The sequence below is a fragment of the Schistocerca gregaria genome, chromosome 7 (assembly GCF_023897955.1).
Source record: "Schistocerca gregaria isolate iqSchGreg1 chromosome 7, iqSchGreg1.2, whole genome shotgun sequence".
In the NCBI taxonomy this organism is placed as follows: Eukaryota; Metazoa; Arthropoda; class Insecta; order Orthoptera; family Acrididae; genus Schistocerca; species Schistocerca gregaria.
Window position 1 is genome coordinate 432,979,261 of NC_064926.1, and position 21,130 is coordinate 433,000,390.

The 21,130-nt window shown below is 42.5% G+C and overlaps 1 protein-coding gene across 1 annotated transcript in view; it reads left to right on the forward strand.

Annotated features, from left to right (window-relative positions):
• The window catches only part of LOC126281704 (zwei Ig domain protein zig-8-like), an 883,147-nt gene extending 865,482 nt beyond the window's left edge, over positions 1-17,665 (forward strand). Inside the window, exon 6 of the mRNA XM_049980878.1 lies at positions 16,509-17,665. Coding sequence (XP_049836835.1) covers positions 16,509-16,618 — 110 coding nt within the window. The 3' untranslated portion in view covers positions 16,619-17,665. The remainder of the gene's footprint in view (positions 1-16,508) is intronic.
• The last annotated feature ends 3,465 nt before the right edge of the window (positions 17,666-21,130 follow it).

A 21,130-nucleotide genomic window follows, 5' to 3' on the forward strand; every position in this document is an offset into this window, starting at 1 on the left:
TATGTAAGTACTATGATAATGATTCCAAACTGTAAGGAATTACTTCTCCATATAACTCAAAAAATTGGAATAGATAAATTATCTTCAGTTGAGCGACATAAAATTAAACCGTGTTCCTTGACCACTTCATGGTATGTTCCTTAACAATTCCTCCACTAGCCAAAAGTTTCTAACTGCTATATCAGCAATGGGTGTTGAGTCTCGGATACATAGAACTTTACTGCGCTAATTGCACTGAGCAATGTTAATACTTATTGTAATTACTCTCTGTAGCGACAAGTAAAATTACACGGAGCTAAGAACGTCGTTTATGACAGTACGGTCAGATCACGACCACGGCTCTAATATTCTGTATTACGTTTGATATCAACCGTAATACAGAATATTCACGCTATTGGCACTAGCGATCATGCTTTCAACCTGTTGTTAATTTTAGCTAAGAACATGACTCGTCATACGGCAACAAGTAAAAGTTAAAATTAAATACACGCTACTGACTGTAACGTCATCAAATACTCAAAATTAATTCGGAAATTTGAAACAACACACCAATTTAATCACGAAGCACGAGAATCCTACCATCCAACGTAAAAAAATATGAGACATCTTTAGATTACTCAAAATATATAAGCACCAAGCAAAACAACAAGAGTCCATCCTAATTGAAAAAAGGAAAATATTTAGAAAATACCACCATCAGCAGCACACAAATATACATACTCATAATATCAAATAAATAAAATAAAGATAATTAAAATTGTTACCCAAAATGGGTAACATTAGCGGAAATGTAGCCTCTGACCACTATGGGGTCCCATAGTGCTCTGAGCCATTTGAACCATTTTGAACCACTATGGGGTCAGTTACTGTTAATGTTCACCTAAGCACTGGTAACATCCGCATAAGTTTCGGTCTTGTCCCAAAAAATATATCTCGTCTGCTGTCATTGACAGGGGGAGATTCAAATTGCTTATTCTTTTCTAATTGTGATAAGCTCATCTGATGATAATAGTACAGTCTTTAGAAACTTGTAGTGGACAGGAGAATAAATATTAATGTACACAGGAATTTGCGCTTTCAAATTTATCTTCATAATGTTCACGGTGAAACCTAACCAAAAATACCAAAAATTTTCGCATTTTATGTAAGTCATAATTAACATTAACTTTTTAGGGTTTCCTAATGTTAGCAATTTATTGGGTCGGTTTCGTCACACATTTACGAAATTTCAAGTATTGAATCACAAATTTTATGCAAGCAACATTTACTGGCACTATGAGTTCATGAACGTTATTTATCAACGAACAGTTGTTGTTACGTAATTTCCTTTCAGTAAATCAAGTGTGAGAATCAACAAATTACTTGTTTCGGCCCATTGCGTTAGGGGGGGGGGGGTTAGGTTTTTGGGGAAGGAGACCAGACAGCGAGGTCATCGGTCTCATAGGGTTAAGGAAGGACGGGGAAGGAAGACGGCCGTGCCCTAAATCAGTATGGCCGGACGCGGGATTGAACCATCGTCCTCCTGAATGCGAGTCCAGTGTGAATTGCGTTAGACTAACGACCCGAAATTGTTTAACAGCATCGATTTTTATCCTTGGTTCAATGAAATTTAATATTTATTGATTATCGCATCAGTGCAATAATTCAAGTTGTTCACTTCGAATTCCGTTCTCTCTGGTTTTATCATCATAAACCAATCGGATAAGAGAAGCGCAGTTTTAATAAAATGTAGACGGCCCAACTCATAGTACGTTCAGCGTTTCGCTGTTGCAGTTCAATATCTGGCGCGAAACACTCACATAAAACGCTCTAGCCGTAAAATGGTGAACCCAGAGTCCATTCTACATGTCCCACTAGCTTATGAACAACAATCGAATATGCTAGACATATTTTTTATGGTAGGGCAGGTTTATACACTCCTGGAAATTGAAATAAGAACACCGTGAATTCATTGTCCCAGGAATGGGAAACTTTATTGACACATTCCTGGGGTCAGATACATCACATGATCACACTGACACAACCACAGGCACATAGACACAGGAAACAGAGCATGCACAATGTCGGCACTAGTACAGTGTATATCCACCTTTCGCAGCAATGCAGGCTGCTATTCTCCCATGGAGACGATCGTAGAGATGCTGGATGTAGTCCTGTGGAACGGCTTGCCATGCCATTTCCAACTGGCGCCTCAGTTGGACCAGCGTTCGTGCTGGACGTGCAGACCGCGTGAGACGACGCTTCATCCAGTCCCAAACATGCTCAATGGGGGACAGATCCGGAGATCTTGCTGGCCAGGATAATTGACTTACACCTTCTAGAGCACGTTGAGTGGCACGGGATACATGCGGACGTGTATTGTCCTGTTGGAACAGCAAGTTCCCTTGCCGGTCTAGGAATGGTAGAACGACGGGTTCGATGACGGTTTGGATGTACCGTGCACTATTCAGTGTCCCCTCGACGATCACCAGAGGTGTACGGCCAGTGTAGGAGATCGCTCCCCACACCATGATGCCGGGTGTTGGCCCTGTGTGCCTCGGTCCTACGCAGTCCTGATTGTGGCGCTCACCTGCACGGCGCCAAACACGCATACGACTATCATTGGCACCAAGGCAGAAGCGACTCTCATCGCTGAAGACGACATGTCTCCATTCGTCCCTCCATTCACGCCTGTCGCGACACCACTGGAGGCGGGCTGCACGATGTTGGGGCGTGAGCGGAAGACGGCCTAACGGTGTGCGGGACCGTAGTCCAGCTTCATGGAGACGGTTGCGAATGGTCCTCGCTGATACCACGAGTAACAGTGTCCCAAATTTGCTGGGAAGTGGCGGTGCGGTCCCCTACGGCACTGCGTAGGATCCTACGGTCTTGGCGTGCATCCGTGCGTCGCTGCGGTCCGGTCCCAGATCGACGGGCACGTGCACCTTCCGCCGACCACTGGCGACAACATCGATGTACTGTGGAGACCTCACGCCCCACGTGTTGAGCAATTCGGCGGTACGTCCACCCGGCCTCCCCCATGCCCACTATACGCCCTCGCTCAAAGTTCGTCAACTGCACATACGGTTCACGTCCACGCTGGCGCGGCATGCTACCAGTGTTAAAGACTGCGATGGAGCTCCGTATGCCACGGCAAACTGGCTGACACTGACGGCGGCGGTGCATAAATGCTGCGCAGCTTGCGCCATTCGACGGCCAACACCGCGGTTCCTGGTGTGTCCGCTGTGCCGTGCGTGTGATCATTGCTTGTACAGCCCTCTCGCAGTGTCCGGAGCAAGTATGGTGGGTCTGACACACCGGTGTCAATGTGTTCTTTTTTCCATTTCCAGGAGTGTATTTCTGTTTCCTAATTACAATTTGAAGGCATTGACGTTTAAACACATTCTGACGATTAAAAAACCCTTCTCTTGTTTCACAACATTAAATTTCTTTCAGATACCTTCTCTTTTGCCTCCTTGCTACATGTAGGTTTGAAACAATTTCTTTGCTCTTTGTTCTAATGTGACCACCACGGCTATTATTCACTGTAAATATCCTTGTCTTTGTCGATTTGTATAATTTGCACTACATCATGCGTTCACCCTCCTAAAAAACATTCTCTTCTCCACGACTAAAAATCTGTTCCACTCCAGATCAAGGCAATATTGTTCCTCCTTTGTTTCACAGATATTAGACGAATCTGTATGCGTGGCTTTCAAGACGCATGAATGGCTGCATGGTTCAGCAGCGCCAAAGGACGAGCAAAAATAAAATAGAAGTACGAGTAATATAAAAAAGGAATAAAGGCTACATCATATTTCACTTTAGAACAATAACTGTTTTCCACAAAATACAAACGATCAACGACAAACGTTTGACCTGTTACTCTTTGTTACAGCGGGAAGATGTTTTAAATGACATTTGACTGTTCAAAGACATGTCTATCATATTATTCTCAACCCAAGCTGTCATACAATACGGTTTCTTTGTAGCCGACCTATCAATTTTCTCATCTCTCTTAATTCTTAAACTACACAGCACTATGTAAATCGTAGACTGGTAAGCCTTTCCCCTCACACTGATTTCTTTATGTGCCCATAGTAAATACGTTGGTTTGTTGGTTGCAGAGCATTTCCCGGTGATGTTCTACCAGACAGTAGTTGATGTTACGGTATTTCATTATGGTACAGTATAGAGATCTAATACAAAATTAAAACGATTAGTGTTTTCTCTGCAACATCACTTTTTTTCCTGATGACTGTCAGTTGGAGAATCGTATTTTAACCTATTTGGAACAGACTTTAATATTTGTAATAGATAATTTTCCTTTTATTTACGTCTATGGTCAAAAACCTTTTGTTAACTGATTACCGATTTCGAACTATAATGACCTTCATCAGACCTGCTTTATAAAAACAAATTCCTAATATACTGCAGACGTAGTGGCATCGTCAAGTGTTAAATGCAGAATCAGCAATCACAACCCAGCCAGAAGATGGAGTTAAATTCGCACATATCTTTTCAGATATTCTAGCTCTCCTACCGTACTCCGACTCCTACATTATTGCGCTTTCGTTGGTTATGCAATCTTTTTCTCATGGCCACCTCCCTATTTACAGTTCCTTCTTGGAGATACGAATTAAGGACTAATCCGGAACTTTTGCTAATGATGAAATCATCATGATACTTTTCAATTACAGATCTCATGTTCGGTGGTTATACCTTATGTTTCTTTAATGCAGAGGTTTCCATTGTCTTCTGCATCCTCATGCCCTTCATCAGTGTGATTTTTCCGCGTTTTAGGGGCAGCTTCACATCCCAAAAGCAGGAGAACGCCCTGAACCCATGACCGCTCCTCCGCCCTGTAGACATGGCTGTTGGCAGGACGATTGTTAATTCTTATACCGGAAGTCTTCGGCCCCAATTTGCTGATGATTTTTATTCAGAAGGTAAGTAGTGGCGTGGTTCAGACGCGGGATCGAGGATATTTGAGTGCCAGTCAAAGAATTACTAGTCAAAGACGCTACTGTGGACCACGAGCTCTTGAGAAAAACATAGACCATTATTCCTTCACAGGTATTCAGACATTTTCTTGGATGTGTGCCATATAGAGTTCAGGCCAGTATAAACGCGAAGAGTGGACATACCCAACAATAATGGCCGTTTATACGTGTCCTGATACTTTCGACTGGTTAGTGTAAATTCAATAAGCGCAATCTAGCATTAATAAAACTAAACTTACTCTCTTCATATATGAGATGGAAGAGGTAGTTGCTATCGAATGTTTCCTTAATCTTGTAGTTCTTGTTATATAGATATATTTTTATATCGTTAGTAGAACATTTGGTCAGATATGTAACTGAGTTGTTGAATATTCATCTGATTGAATTTTTGTTGTTGTTATTAATAGTGAGTCATCGTCTGAGGCGAAAAGCAGCGTCAGAGCCTTTTCTTCATTCGGTACCCGTAGAGGCAGATCGAGTTGGTCGAGTAATGACACTGGAGGGCACAGGGCATACCAATTGAGAACATTTGGGAGAAAATTTCTAGTTCTGGCATTCCTCTGAGAACCAGGAAAAACGTACCGGAAACCTATGTCTGAACCGGGAATTGAGACTGTTTTTAATTTATTTCCAGGACAGTGGTATCAATAATGCAATATGAAAATAAAAATGTTATATATATATATATATATATATATATATATATATATATATATATATATATATATATATGTGTGTGTGTGTGTGTGTGTGTGTGTGTGTGTGTGTGTGTTAGTGTCAGTTGAGTGTGCTGTGAACATCACTCGACCTTTCCTACCTTACAATGTGGATGAGATGTCACTAAGACTGTCTCTTTTCACTGGCGCTCTAATAAAAAATTAAGACTATAATCGGCCGATAATGAAGTCTACTTGTAAGGAAATATTTTTCACATGGACATTAACAACGACATCTAGTATCCAGAGGGAATCAGGTAGGATGGAAAAGGACTGATACCCCCTACTGTTCACGATACACGTATGACCTGGTAGAGAGTTTGTTCGGCTCTGAGACAAAACATCAGTATGTACGTAGGTGACGTCGTTAGAAAATTGTTAATAGATGTACAGAACTTAGTGCAAAGGATTACAGCTGTTCCTCCACATAAATAAACATAGTTTGGTGTGTGCATATACGAGAGGAGATGTGAAATAATTTCAATGCACGGTCTATGATCAGTCATCTGGATCGCGCCTAGTTGCCACGTTTCTAGGAGTATCTCCTCGGTGTCCTTTAAAATATGAGACGGTGACTTAGCTGTACCAATATGGATCTCCCCTGCCACTCTCAGATCTATTTGGAAAATGTTAATGAAATTACAAAATACACGCACGATGGCTGTGTACAAAATTCTTATGGCAGCAGAATTTTATTCGTTAGTCTGTGACACTTTTTTTGGTCAGAGATACATCCAGTCACCATGTGAAGATCACAGAATTGTTCAACTAACCGCTATGGAACCCGTTACATTACGGTGTTGTGCAGTCGATGAGAGCATTAAAAATTCCAAGACATGTCGCCACAGTACGCGTTAGGATCAAATTTCTTTCGTCAACTAATATGAAACGTCGTGAACACAATGAGAAAATACTGCAAAGAATTCGGACATGTACAGAAGGATATCGACAGTTATCCTCTCTGCGCAGGCGTGTATCCGAGGAGGTGGGGGAGGGCGGGAAGCGGGGGAGGGGGGGGGGCGAATCATTGGTGACATGACCCTCGTCTATAAGTGTTCATAAATTTTCATATTCTCCAGCTAACTTTCGGAGAATATAATGTAGTGAGAACTGAGAGCCTCAAAAATAGCAAGAAATTCTGCAAAATTACGAGCTTCATTTAAGACACTATACATTTCGGTTGCGTTCCTGTAACATTTCAGCCAGGGGAAAGAGCTCATTAATATCACGCAGTATTAATTATGACGCTGTCGAAGAAGTGAAACTTCGTTGCTGTTACGAAATAGTCCTAAATTCGATTGCGCAGCGCAAGTACTTCTCAAATTTATGAACAAACACTTTACAGAATATGTATTTATCCAAACTGTTATTCTGAAGCCATGTGCCAAGCACTGATTTGAACAGATTACGTACTTACTTACTACATACTAGGTTGTTCACACAGATCACAGTCGGCTTCATAAGTCAACCTTCTCCATCTTCTTAGGTTCACATATTCTTCCCCAGCTTCCTCCTACTCATATCCTACCTGATTCAGCCCATGCCAGCTGTGGTCTTCCCATTGGTCGTTACCTCTGATGTTTTCTACCACCACCTGCGTGGTGATCTGGCCTTCTTGAAGCATTACCTGCCCATAGCGGTTCAGTTTCCCACCCTTTAATCATTTCCAAAATCCCTAGCAATTTGAACGACTCCTGGGGTTCGCTAGTCGTCTCTGAGCTTCACCGGTCCAAAAATCTGTCAAAACATGCTTCCCAAATGCCAGGAGTTTTCTTTACAGCTTTTGAGTATATGTCCAGGTTCCTGTTGTGTATACGACCATTGGTTGTATTACAGTCCCATAGATATTAATCTTCGTGAATCTCTATAGAAGGCGGGACTCCAACAGCTTTCGGAGTGCAAACCTTGATTTACGTCCTGCTTCAATACTGGGCATTATTTCCGTGCCTCCCTCATTTCTTTCAGTGAGTACTTCCCCAAGATATCTGAACTCTTTTACTGTTTCAAAGAGTTTACCGCCCACATCTAAGGGTCTGCCATCGGTCCCTCAACTCACTAAGAGGTATTTAGTTTTATCCACATTTATCTTCATTTCTGCTCTCATTGTCTACTCCATTAACACTCTTCCCATCTGAACAAAATTTTTCTCATTGTGTGCTGCTAACACTACATAATTCCAGGCCAAGAGAATTCTATTAGTGTCAAACACAAGCCTTAATTTAAGGTGGGAATTCCAGAGAATTAGAATTTACATTTGGAGTATAGCACTGTAGAGTAATGAAAGATGGACCGTGGGAAAACCGGAACAATAGAGAATATAAGCCGGGGGAAAGGAATACATCGAAACCACTGACAAGAAGAGGGGAAAGGATAATAGGACATCGGTTAAGACACCAGGGAATAACTTCCATGGTACTGGAGGGTGTTTTAAAGGTTAATAACTGTAGGAGAAAACAGAGATTGAAGTAATCTAGCAAGTAATTGAGGAAGTAGGTTGCCATTCCTGCTCTGAGATGTATAGCCTGCCATAGAATAGGAACTCACCTCGGACATCTTTCCACTTACTTTCTTCGTGTGTATTGTCCTTTGTATATATGCTTGTGTTAGTTTCATCAGGATTTTGGGAACTTGCACCTTTTCCAGTCCCTGCGATATTACCAGTCAGTTCACACTATCATGTGCTTTTTAGAAGCCCTCAAAAAAGACAGTGAACATACCTAGGAAATTCCCCTCTTTGATAACACTTATTACATGTAAGAGTCCTACGGTTGATTTATCCATTCTAAAATCCTCATTGATGCGTGGTATTAGCCGCTTCAGCAACAGAATGCTCAAAATCTTATAACCTGTACATAGTAAGGTACTTTCTCTGTAGTTTCTGCACCTCATTGGGTCACTTTTCTTAAGTATAGACAAGATCGGTCAGATGACTGACTGCTTCCATTCTGCCGGCATCCTTTCTCTCCTCCAAACTAACGTGTCAAGTGGTACACTCTTTTATGTAGGATCTCTCTTCTCTCTTTCAGCATCTCTGCAAGTAATTCAGATCATCTTTTAAAAAATTCAATACTATTTTTATAAAATATTGTTATTATGTTCAAAAAGCTTTGGCTCGTTAGAATTGAATGTGATGGCTAGTAATATATTTCAGAGACGGAGGGTGAAGAGATGAGTCCTAAAAGACTATGAGCCCCCAGTATGGAGCAATTGGTTCCTAGAACTGTACCTGTGCCTGCATAGCATCTGCGAATGCATTCGGGTAAAAATTAACCTTGTACCCTCGGATACTAACTTCACGGTCGCCTGTGGTGTAATGACTCTCACGACTGTCAACAATGTTTACAATTTCGGTAAATTGGTCGTCATTCGCTTACTGCTCCAGACAGGAGTGCAAGGGCAACCCGCCAATATGGCGCAACTGCTGTATACGATATGTTAGCCTGTAAAGCAGCCCTCCCTCCTCCTGTCAGTCCTGCTGCCTGTATTCTGTTCGCCAATACTGGGTGATGCGTTTGCTGGTGCCAGAGGGCTAAAGCTCGGCCGGCTGAGTGGAGATCCGGCTCTGTCAGTAATGCCCGTCCCAGCTACGCTAGCACGTCTGCTGCGAGACGCAGGCTTTGTGCGTTTATTTATGGCGAACCGAAAATCCATTTAAATACCACGACCCACTTTATTCCGTGTATCATTGAGTTCCACGGTGCCTCCTCTTTCACGATAACCACTATCCGGATTGGGACTCGCGGAATTCTCCGTTCGAATCTTTCGACTCAGTTCCAGTGATTTCCTGCCAGTGAGACACGTGAGCTTGCACAGGCAAGTTTTATGTTCTCTTGTATTTGACGCTGAGGCTGATTTATTTCCAGTGGGGGCGTGAAGGATGTGAGTAAGCAGCTGTCTGCCTGACAGGTTTCTCCCGCATAGGCGCCATAGATCTTTGCGTCCTGTGTAACACTCCCTTCCACGTGCAGTTTCCCGCCTCGGTTGAACCTCAGTCAGTTCCACTAATCGGGCTTCAACTTAATGTCTTCATCACTATATCTACGCTAGTAATGTTCGTAACTAAGCAAGTTTTATTGTGTTTAGAAGTGTGCTTCTGTGTGTCCTGCCCAATAATTTTTCCATTTTTTTACTTTATCCATTTGAATAATATTTAGGTTCTGTCACTCAGTTTACTAAAATGTCGTCGGCCATCACATCCACTAAGAGCTGGAAAACGCTGACAGGATTTTCGTTCCACAGAATATCAGCGCGAGCTCTAAGAAACAAAAAAAAAAAAAAAAAAAAAAAACATCAAAGGGGATCAAACTCGGCGATAAATAACTATGCAAGACCAAGAATTGCCGGCCGGAGTGACCGAGCGGTTCTAGGCGCTACAGTCTGTAAACTGACCGCTAAGGTCGCAGGTTCGAATCCTGCCTCGGGCATAAATGTGTGTGATGTACTTAGGTTAGTTAGGTTTAAGTTTTTCTAAGTTCTAGGGGACTGCTGACCTCACATGTTAAGTCCCATAGTGCTCAGAGTCATTTGAAGCATTTGAACCAAGAATTGTTTACAGCCTGATTGGAGTCCAGGCAGCGAGTATACATAACAGCAAGACTCGCAACTCCTGATGAATATTGCGCATAAAATGAACACTGCGTACAAAAAGGAAACAACAACTTGGGACAAAACTACGAAGCATACTGTTAACCAAACGTGAATAGAAAACCTGAGCGATCAGACGTTTTATGTGATTAATACCAAATTATGCTATGCGTAACATAAATCCATGCTGTAGTAAGTGAATTGAATATAATGGATGTCATTTTGTGAATTTTTATATATTACTAATATCTATGAAATTATTTCCTTGTTCATATTTTCCGGTCTATACTTGTACGTCACACATAACAATAACTTCCCTCATCTAAAGTGATTAAAGATCCTTTTATTTTTAATTACTTTAGTCATCGTGACGAATTAAAAAACCTGGGACGACTTTTGTAATGATTTGATTTCTATGTGTTGTCCTTTCTAATGTACGTAGTGTATCTTAGCAGCACGTTATATGCTTCGCCTGCTTCTCGTTAATTGTATGTAAAGTGCTGCAACGAATCACCGATTTCTACGTACTTTTACGCTAACTGTGCCCATCTGCATCCCTTCTTGTCGTTCTGGATCCAGCACCAAACTATTTTACGAAGCATGTCTGAAAGCAGGTTTGATTAAGGAAACTCACGAAATTTTCGGGCTCAAACATACGGATATAGGACTGCAAGCATAGAGAGCAGCATACATTCTGTACAAAAATTGGCGCTCTACGGATGTGTTCAAAATGTAAAATGTCAGAGTTCCTTCACATCGCACCCAGGAGTCATTGCAAATACTTGCCGAAGAATTATTCAGAGACCAAACAAGTCTACACGTGAACTGGCCCAACAGGCACTTTTGATGTCTTCACTGAGGAACAAACTTTTAGCAAACATTTATGGCCATCACGTTAGCCGGATCTAACAACATTTAACTTTTTCCGGTAGGGGCGCACTTGAAGGGAAAGTTCTATGAAAGAATCGACACACAAGAAATGAAATGCAACATGAGCCGTAAAGTTGCCGCCATCAAAATCCGAACTAACATCGGGTGTATAGGGCTGTTGAGAAGAGGTTTGACAGTGTGAAATAATATTAAATGGTTCCTCAAGCCGTTATGAGGAAGTGTAGTGGAAGCACTAACGTTAACTGAACCAATATCTTGCTTTTCATTGGCTGAGCTGTGATAACCACCGTACAAGGGGCTATTACAATATGTTCAGTAAACATATAAAGAAGGAAGTACGTTTATATCCGAAGTAGGAACTTCAGACTTTGTAGAAGACCTATGGCTGAAGTTCAGAAAATAGTTGACCACACACAGAATAGTTATCTACGTATTAGAGCCGTTCGTGATGGGATGGACCCTACAATCTCTGCTCCAAAGAACCATCTTTTACTGCACATGATGTGCTCATTGTAGGGACGTACCTAGAGAAATTCTAAATGAATGCATTTTGACCGTCAAAAAGGTATCGCGTGAAATCTTCAAAATCTAGTCGCACGGCTTCTCACAAAACCCCTCGCTATTCTGGATACAAGTAAAGGATGAAGTGGCTCCAAAGTTACTGTCAAGAAGCCCATTTGACACATGAACTGGAATTAAGGGTAACAAAGCAAAAGTGGGAATGATGAACTTCGGTTGAAAATAGTACATGACAAAGGAAAATCGAGAAATACTTTCCCACTTTAATTCACGCACTATTGCAAAATGAAAGATGTAGGTGTTAGTGTCAGTAGTAACGTAAAATAACTGAAATCATTAAAATTGAGGAAGTTCCCTCGGATCGTTGGATATCTGTCAGATACTACACAGAATTTGCAGCTGAAGTAGCACCTCTGTTAAGGAGACTATAAGGCAGATCCCTCGAGCAAACACCTGCCCCAGGTCTTACACATCTGCAAGAAGGGCAGCAAGAGTGCTTTCAGCGAAAAAAGCATGCCAAATTTAAAAGAACGCAAAAACTCCAAGACTGGCAAAGTTTTGCAGAAGATCGAAAAATAGCGCGTACTTCAATGCGAGATGCTTTCAGTAATTTCCACAACGAAACTGTTTCAAAATCTGGCAGAAAACCCAAAGAGATAATGGACATACATAAAGAACACCAGTGGCAAGACGCAATCAATACCTTCATTGCGCGATAACAACGGTGAAGTCATTGATGACAGTGCCACTAAAGCAGAGTTATTAAACACGATTTTCCGAAACTCCTTCACCAAAGAAGAAGAAGTAAATATTCCTGAATTCTAATCAAGAACAACTTCCAAGATAAACATGGAAGTAGATATCCTCGGTGTCTCAAAGCAGCTTAAATCATTTAATAAAAGCAAGGCTTCCGGTCTATATCGTATACCAGTCAGTTTCGTCTCAGAAATGCTGGTACAATAGCTCCATATTTAGCAATTATATACAACCGCTCGCTCACAGAAAGATCCGTACCTAAAGACTGGAAAGTTGAATTATAGGCCCATATCAATAACGTCAATTTTCAGTAGGATTTTGGAACATATACTGTATTCAAACATCATGAAGTACCTCGAAGAAAACGATTTATTGACACGTAGCACGGATTCAGAAAATACCGTTCTTGCGAAAGACAACTAGCTCTTTATACTCATGAAATAATCAGTGCCATCGGAATTGTATGTCAAATTAATTCCATATTTTTAGATTTCCAGAAGGCTTTCAACACGGTTCCTCACAAGCGTCTTCTAACGAAACTGTGTGCCTAAAAACAGAAATAACATCCGGCGTCCTCAAAAAAGACATACGAGACAATCTCAGTAGCCGTCTCAGATGTTTGCACATTATGCTGTCATTTACTGTCTTGTAAGGTCATCAGATGACCAAAGCGAATTGCAAAATGATTTAGAGAAGATATCTGTATGGTGCGAAAAGTTTCAATTGACCCTGATTGAAGAAAAGTGTGAAGTTATTCACGTGAGTACTAAAAGAAATCCGCTAATTTTCGATTACGCGATAAGTCACACAAATAAGAAGCCCGTACATTCAGCTAAATACTTTGTTGTTGTTGTTGTTGTCTTCAGTCCTGAGACTGGTTTGAGGCAGCTCTCCATGCTACTCTATCCTGTGCAAGCCGCTTCATCTCCCAGTACCTACTGCAACCTACATCCTTCTGAACCTGCTTAGTGTATTCATCTCTTGGTCTCCCTCTACGATTTTTACCCTCCACGCTGCCCTCCAATGCTAAATTTGTGATCCCTTGATGCCTCAAAACATGTCCTACCAATCGATCCCTTCTTCTAAATACTTAGTGATTAAAATTAGAAGTAACCTAAATTGGAACGATCACATAGATAATATTGTGGGTAGAGCAAACCAAAGACTGCGATTCATTAGCAGAACATTTAGAAGGTGCAACAGGTCTGCTAAAGAGACTGCTTACACCACGCATGTCCACCCAATTCTGGAGTATTGCTGTGCGCTGTGGGATCCGCATCAGATGGGACTGACGGATGACATCGAAAATGTACAAAGAAGGGCAGCTCGTTTTGTATTATCGCGAAGTAGGGGATATTGTGCCGCAGACATGATATGTGAGTTGGCGTGGCAATCATTAAAACAAAGGCGATTTTCGTTGCGACGGGGTCTTCTCATGAAATTTCATCACCAGTTTTCTCATCCGAATGTGAAAACATTCTATTGGCCCCACCTACATAGGGAGAAATGATCATCACGATAAAATAAGATAAATAAGGGTTGGCACAGAAAAATTTAAGTGTTCGATTTTCCCGCGCGCCGTTCGAGAGTGGAACGGTAGAGAGACAGCTTGAAGGTGGTTCATCGAACCCTCTGCCAGGCACTTTATTGTGAATAGCAGAGTAATGACTTACATGTAGATGTAGATGTCTGGCTACTAGTTTCGGTGCTTCAGTGCACCATCTTCTGAACAGTGGCCCTAATATAGAATAAATTTCCTTTGCTTCACGTCTATGGTGACAAATGTTTTTCTCATCAGACTACCGGTTTCGGTCTATAATGCCCACCTTCAGATCTGTTTTATAAAGTCCTATGGCTTTAGTACATTAGGACATGTTTTCATTTTTTTTAAAATCTGAAGATTTTCATAATAAACCGAAACCGGTAGCCTGATAACAAAAAAATAGCGACCATAGACTTGTGGTAAAAGAAATTAAGATAATGTTCAGAATGAATAACATGTACACATCTGTGAGAAAGTAGCCCTCAACAAAATCTAAATGTCAGTATGGTAAGCTATCTGTGAGAAAGTAGCCCTCAACAAAATCTAAATGTCAGTATGATAAGCTGTCAAAATGATAATATAAATACAAAAAATCGCTTTGAGAACTCTGGGACTTAACATCTGAGGTCATTAGTCCTCTGGACGTAGAACTACTCAAACCGAACTAATCTAAGGACAGCACACACACCCATCCCGAGGAAAGATTCTAATCGCTTGGCCACAAAAGCCGTTATATAAATACATCTATGTATCTTGCCAAAATATGAAATGCTGAGGTGTAAACCGTTGAGGGACAAGCTTATATCATATACGTAAAATAAATGTCCAAGACTCCCGTAGTACCAAATGAAGGACACCAACGATAATTATATATGCACTGCAATGAAACAATAACAAACAGCCGTCCGGGGTGGCCGAGCGGTTTTAGGCGCTACAGTCAGGAACTGCGCGACCGCTACGGTCGCAGGTTCGAATCCTGCCTAGGGCATGGATGTGTGTGATGTCATTAGGTTAGTTAGGTTTAAGTAGTTCTAAGTTCTAGGGGACTGATAAACTCAGATGTTAAATCCTATAGTGCTCAGAGCCATTTGAACCAATAACACCGAAGAACAAGTGTTTAATTATCCCAATAGTATAGAGTGGACTGTAGAGCATAACTCAAAGTAATCTATTCATGAAGTATCAGAAAATCCTTCTGGCTAACAAGCCACTCTAAAAGTGCTCGTATGTATTAAAAAAAGTGAACACAAAAAAATGAATTTAAAATTACATATACCCATGAATAAATGTACTGTACCCAGCACACACCTTGGACTTTGAACCACATTAAAACCAAATCCGGCCCGGCTGGCCACGTGGTCTAACGCGCTGCTTCCCGAGCAGGAAGGCGTGCCAGTCACCGGCTCGAATCCGCCCGACGGATTAGTGTCGAGGCCCGGTGTGCCTGCCAACCTGTGGATGGTATTTAAGGTAGTTTTGCATCTATTTACTATTAAAAACAGTCTTCATCACTATTTATTTATCAAGGTGACCGGTTTCGATCACTACTGTGGTCATCTTCAGACCATTGAGTAGGAACCTCTTTCTGCTGGATAATTTAGTAGTGATTCTCTAACAGAAAGAGGTTCCTACTCAATGGCCTGAAGATGACCACAGTAGTGGTCGAAACCGGTCACTTTGATAAATAAATCGTGATCAAGACTGTTTTTAATAGTAAATATTTCTAAGACATTGATCACTGCCACTCCCATAATGTATTCAAAAGTTTTCTATCTACCTCAGCGAATGCGGTCGGCGATTGCTGAGCAAACATTGTTTGCACGTACATGTACACCATAATCACTTTGGCAGGCAAACGTCTGAGGTTACACTCGTCTGGCATGAGACATTCCCGGGGGTCCGGAGAAGGGGGGTCCACTGGGGACCGGACCGCACAATAACCCTGGGCTCGGAGTGGGGGTGGAATGTGTGGAGTGTTGTGGCCTGTTGTGGGGTTGTGAGCCACTGAGGACTACGGCAGGACGAAGCAAAAAAAATGTTCAAATGTGTGTGAAATCGTATGGGACTTAACTGCTAAGGTAATCAGTCCCTAAGCTTACACACAACTTAACCTAAATTATCCTAAGGACAAACACACACACCCATGCCCGAGGGAGGGCTCGGACCTCCGCCGGGACCACCCGCACAGGCCATGACTACAGCGCCCTGGACCGCTCGGCTAATCCCGAGCGTCAGGACGAAGCCTCTCCGTTGTTTCTAGGTCCCCGGTTTAATAGACAATACAATACACGCACATTAAAAACAAAAGCCATCACATCCATGCAATCAGAATTTCAAAATTAACATTCTGGCCATACATATCGTCTGGAAGAGAAACCACACTGTTAATGGACCAGTGAGGAGGCCACATAACATGCGAGTAATAAAATCATAAGTAAATCCATTACGTCTGTTGTTAGATGATACGACCAAGGTGTCACGGTGTTCATTCTTTTTGTACTGTGTGTGTGTGTGCAGGGGAGCTGCCAGCGGCGATGCAGCACGGCGGGCAGGTTCACCACTCGCCTGCGGCGCATGCGCTGTCGCTGGCGGGCTGCCTGTGCCTGCTGCTGGTGCTCGCCCCATGACCCCGCACCTCCTAGGTCTGGTCGGTCAGTGGCTAGCGGCGTAGCGGCGCCCCGAACTTCCCACTTACGCCGCGCCGCGGCGCTGCCAGAGCGACCCGCCTGTGGCTGCCGTCGGCTACACCAGCGCAGCTCTGCAGGCTGTCCGGGACCGCGGCTATGCACCCTAATTGTACAGCGAGTCGCCCTGTGGCGAGTGGATCCTGGTTGTTGCTACCTGCGACCGTTCTGTTTACTGGATCTCTTGGGACCGAGAACTACGTGTCAGTGTTTATCATTTGTTGTACAAATCGTTATAGACTAACTCATCCAAATAGGGAAGAAGAAGGGAAAAAAAAGAATCTCTGCAGATAACTTGAAATGTGCGCGTAGCTAAGAGCACAAGTGTCTGTCACAGTTTCTGAGGAAGAGAGTGCTGTATGAAACCACGTGTGATCCTACCAATCTATTATATGAACTGCTAATACTCGTAGCGCTGATGTTCACACTCACGTAACCCCCCAGCGTCCCACGTGACTGCAGACATAGCCAATCGAGCGAACATTAACAGCCGTTATTTTGAAACTGGCGTTCAGAAGACATGCTGTGATATACTCGATGACAAGGACATAGAATAATAACAAAGTCGCCAGGTAGCGTACGTGGACTGATGAAATGCTCTCGCATACACGCGGCCTCCTGCAGTCTATGGACAATTACAAGTTGATGTCTCAGGTGCACAATACTACTTACTTCAATCACTAGCCTGAGAGAACAATGAAGGCCAGTCGTGCTACTGTCGTTGATACATTTCGAGAAATATATACAAATATTTTAAAACGTTTATCATTCGATTTTAACATTGTTTATATGACACGGCCTTTCAAAGGTTCACTTGTTAACAGGTGCTAGTCTACATATACTACATACCGCATTTCACCAGTCTTCTTGCGCTACTCATTGGCGTAATAAGTGTGCAGTCGCTTGAAGCCAAGATCGTTTGTCTGTCTGTTTACCTGTTTGTTTTGTCTGTCTGTCTATATGTTTCAATAAAGTATGACTGTTATATTCTCCAGTGTTCAATACAAATATATTGTGAGCTGAAGCATGCCGCATCTTAGGTGTGCCAGATAATCCCATGGATACATTTCAATACCACGTCTCTTTCAGAACACAATGAAATCAACTCTAGCATATAGAGAAAATAAATCTACATCCCAGAGTGAAGAAACCATGAGAGAATGTAAAGGCTATGCACCAGATGAGAGCATATTGCTGCACCGGAAACTTTAGAATTAATGTCAGGTAGTAACACATCCAGAAATCACCCATTAAATTCTCAGTCTACCATTGAAAATATGTTGCTTTACCTTTTTTAACAAATTTACCACTTACATTCTAGCTACACATCCCCACGTCACATTTTATACAGCAGCAATTGCCAATAATTGCAATTATTTTCCACTGAACAACTGAGACAAGATAGAACACACAAACAACTGACTTGTTTTTAAATGAAACAGTAACTCATGTCATAACATTTTTACTGATCACACAAACTTTTATCCAGCTTTATAAATATTAACTCTCACATATTCTCAGATAAGCAACAGAAAAGAGGCATTCCCAGACACTGAAACACAGATAATGAGAGAAGCTGAAAAGCCACAAATAAGTATAAGATTTAACGAAACACCGACTCAGAAACCATCACATTTTACTCGAACTCTGAAAAGGCCGAGATGATACTCATCTATGGCGAGTGTCGACGAAATGCAGCTGAAGCGTGCAGGGTCTATGCAGAACGGTACCCGGACAGAGAGCATCCAACGTGCCGCACATTGCAAAACATCTACCGCCAACTGTATGCAACAGGTATGGTCGTAGCAGGCAAACGGGTCCGTAACAGTCCCGTCACAGGAGAAGCGGGTGCGGTTGGTATATTAGCTGCTGTTGCCATGAACCCACACATGAGTACACGGAACATTGCGAGAGCCGGTGGACTGAGTCAAAGTAGTGTCATGCGCATACTGCATCGTCACCGCTTTCACCAGTTTCATGTGTCGCTACATCTGAAATTACATGGTGATGACTTTAATCATCGAGTGCAATTCTGTCAATGGGCATTAACAGAGAATGCGTTGCAGTTGTACATGTTTACCGATGAAGCGGGTTTCACAAACCACGGAGCAGTGAATCTACGGAACATGCATTACTGGTCCGCGGACAATCCTCGCTGGCTCAGACAGGTAGAGCGACAGCGACCGTGGACGGTAAATGTACGGTGCGGAATCATTGACGACCACCTCATTGGTCCTCACTTCATTGCAGGGGCCCAAACAGCTGTAACATACATCGCGTTTCTACAGAATGATCTGCCAACGTTGCTCGAAAATGTCCCACTGGAAACGCGTCGACGTATGTGGTATCAGCATGATGGTGCACCTGCACATTCCGCAATTAACACTAGGCTGACCCTTGACAGGATGTTCGAAGGGCGTTTCATAGGACGTAGAGGACGCATAAATTGTCCAGCCCATTCTCTTGATCTTACACCTCTGGACTTCTTTCTGTGGGGTACGTTAAAGGAGAATGTGTACCGCGATGTGCCTACAACCCCAGAGGATATGAAGCAATGTATTGTGGCAGCCTGTGGCGACATTACACCACATGTACTGCGGCGTATACGACATTCATTACGCCAGAGATTGCAATTGTGTGCAGCAAATGGTGGCCACCACAATGAACATCTATTGGCCAGACATGTCGGGATACACTCTATTCCACTCCGTAATTGAAAACGGAAACCACGTGTGTACGTGTACCTCACCCCTCATGGTAATGTACATGTGAGTCAGTGAAAAAGACCAATAACAAGGTGTTAGCGTGTGGACGTAATGTGCTGTTCCAGTCTCTTCTGTACCTAAGGTCCATCACCGTTCCCTTTGGATCCCTACGTAATTCGGTGCTCTCCGATATATTCGATCGAACAGCGGAGGAGTGGTACTCAAGCGTCAACTTTAGGTTACAGTATCTCCGGATGTAATTGACATTTTACAATGCTACAAACGGCACTGATTACGTATTTGTTTATATATTCAGATGTGCTAACAAAACTAACGGGGTTCCATTTTAAAAAAAAAAAACGTAGGTTTGTGTTAAAAAACATACTTCCGTGAAATTTTGTATGGTTTGTATTAACCAATTACACTAGCCCCTCTCCTCACGTTCGGTTACTGGAATCGATTCGTCAGTATTTGATGTGGTTTACGAAGTATATCCAGCGGTAATGTTAGGTGACTGACCCTATATATATATCTCAGCACCCTGCTTAACCCGCCTCGACGGAAGGAAGACTAATACTAAACTTTGGAAGGGGATACCTAAACAACTCCGGTAGTGGACAGGTTCTTACACTCTGCCAGGCAGTCGGATGTCATTTCACTCCCCACCAAGGCGTTGACACAGTTAAAAGCTTCTGCCCGAATCAGAAAGACATTCCACTAACTCTGAAACACAAAAACGCTCGGCAGAACCTTTGACTCACTTACACATGGACAACTGTATTAACAGAGTGCAGGCCTTAAGAACAGCAACATAAAATCTTTTGAATGCAAGAGACACAAAGCTCTAGTAAAACTTCTGACAAAACTTTCAAATAACGGTCACCATTTAACTAGGCCAACTGAACTCTTCCACACCGTCTTAAGATTCGACTGCAAAAATCTCACCATAATAATAAAGTTTAAAATCTCTGAGAGCGTCGGTGAACAAACAATTACGACGACCTACTCCACATCAGGTCCACAATACGAGGGAGTGGGTTCCACAGCTTCACCGCTTCCATTCAAATTTGGTTCCCAGCGAAATCACAGAACTTGTATCTCCAAGCTGCCCATGTCGGAAAAACGCCCAACCAATTTCACACCACAACGTGTAACGGTCATCGCGCTCGTTCGGCAGCCGTTGGCAATTTTCTCACCGCGAATGTCACGATATCTCGAGGGTTAATCGGCGGAGGCTAATAGCCAACTCGCTCGGCTGTGAAGCCGCAAGATAAGACAAGCGAAAAGCAAAGATAGCTTACCTCAACCAAACTCGATCTCAACGATACATGAACATAATAAGACTGGCTCCAGCTTCCCACGGCTCAATAAGTTTCTCAATATTATGCTTAAATTTATATTTAAAAAAAGTAAAACAATTACATTTGCGAAGCGAGAGTGATTCAGATAACCTCTAGTTATGCGTTTCCTTTTTTCGTCCCAGTGTACTACATTGCTGTGCAAAAACTAAGGACGGAAGGAACTTTCACGTGCCGTGATGTGTCACTGCCAAGTAAATAACTTAGAGCAGTTAGTGTACCGTGTTTATATATTTGGAGGCCAGTATTCCAATACAGCATTATGGCTCCCCTAACCATAACGCCAGGACAACCAGAACTTTGGTGTTGGATGAAGCTGGGCGTATTCTCATACGGAAAAGTAATATACCCAGGAACACTGACTCGCATTAGGGAGGACGACGGTTCACATG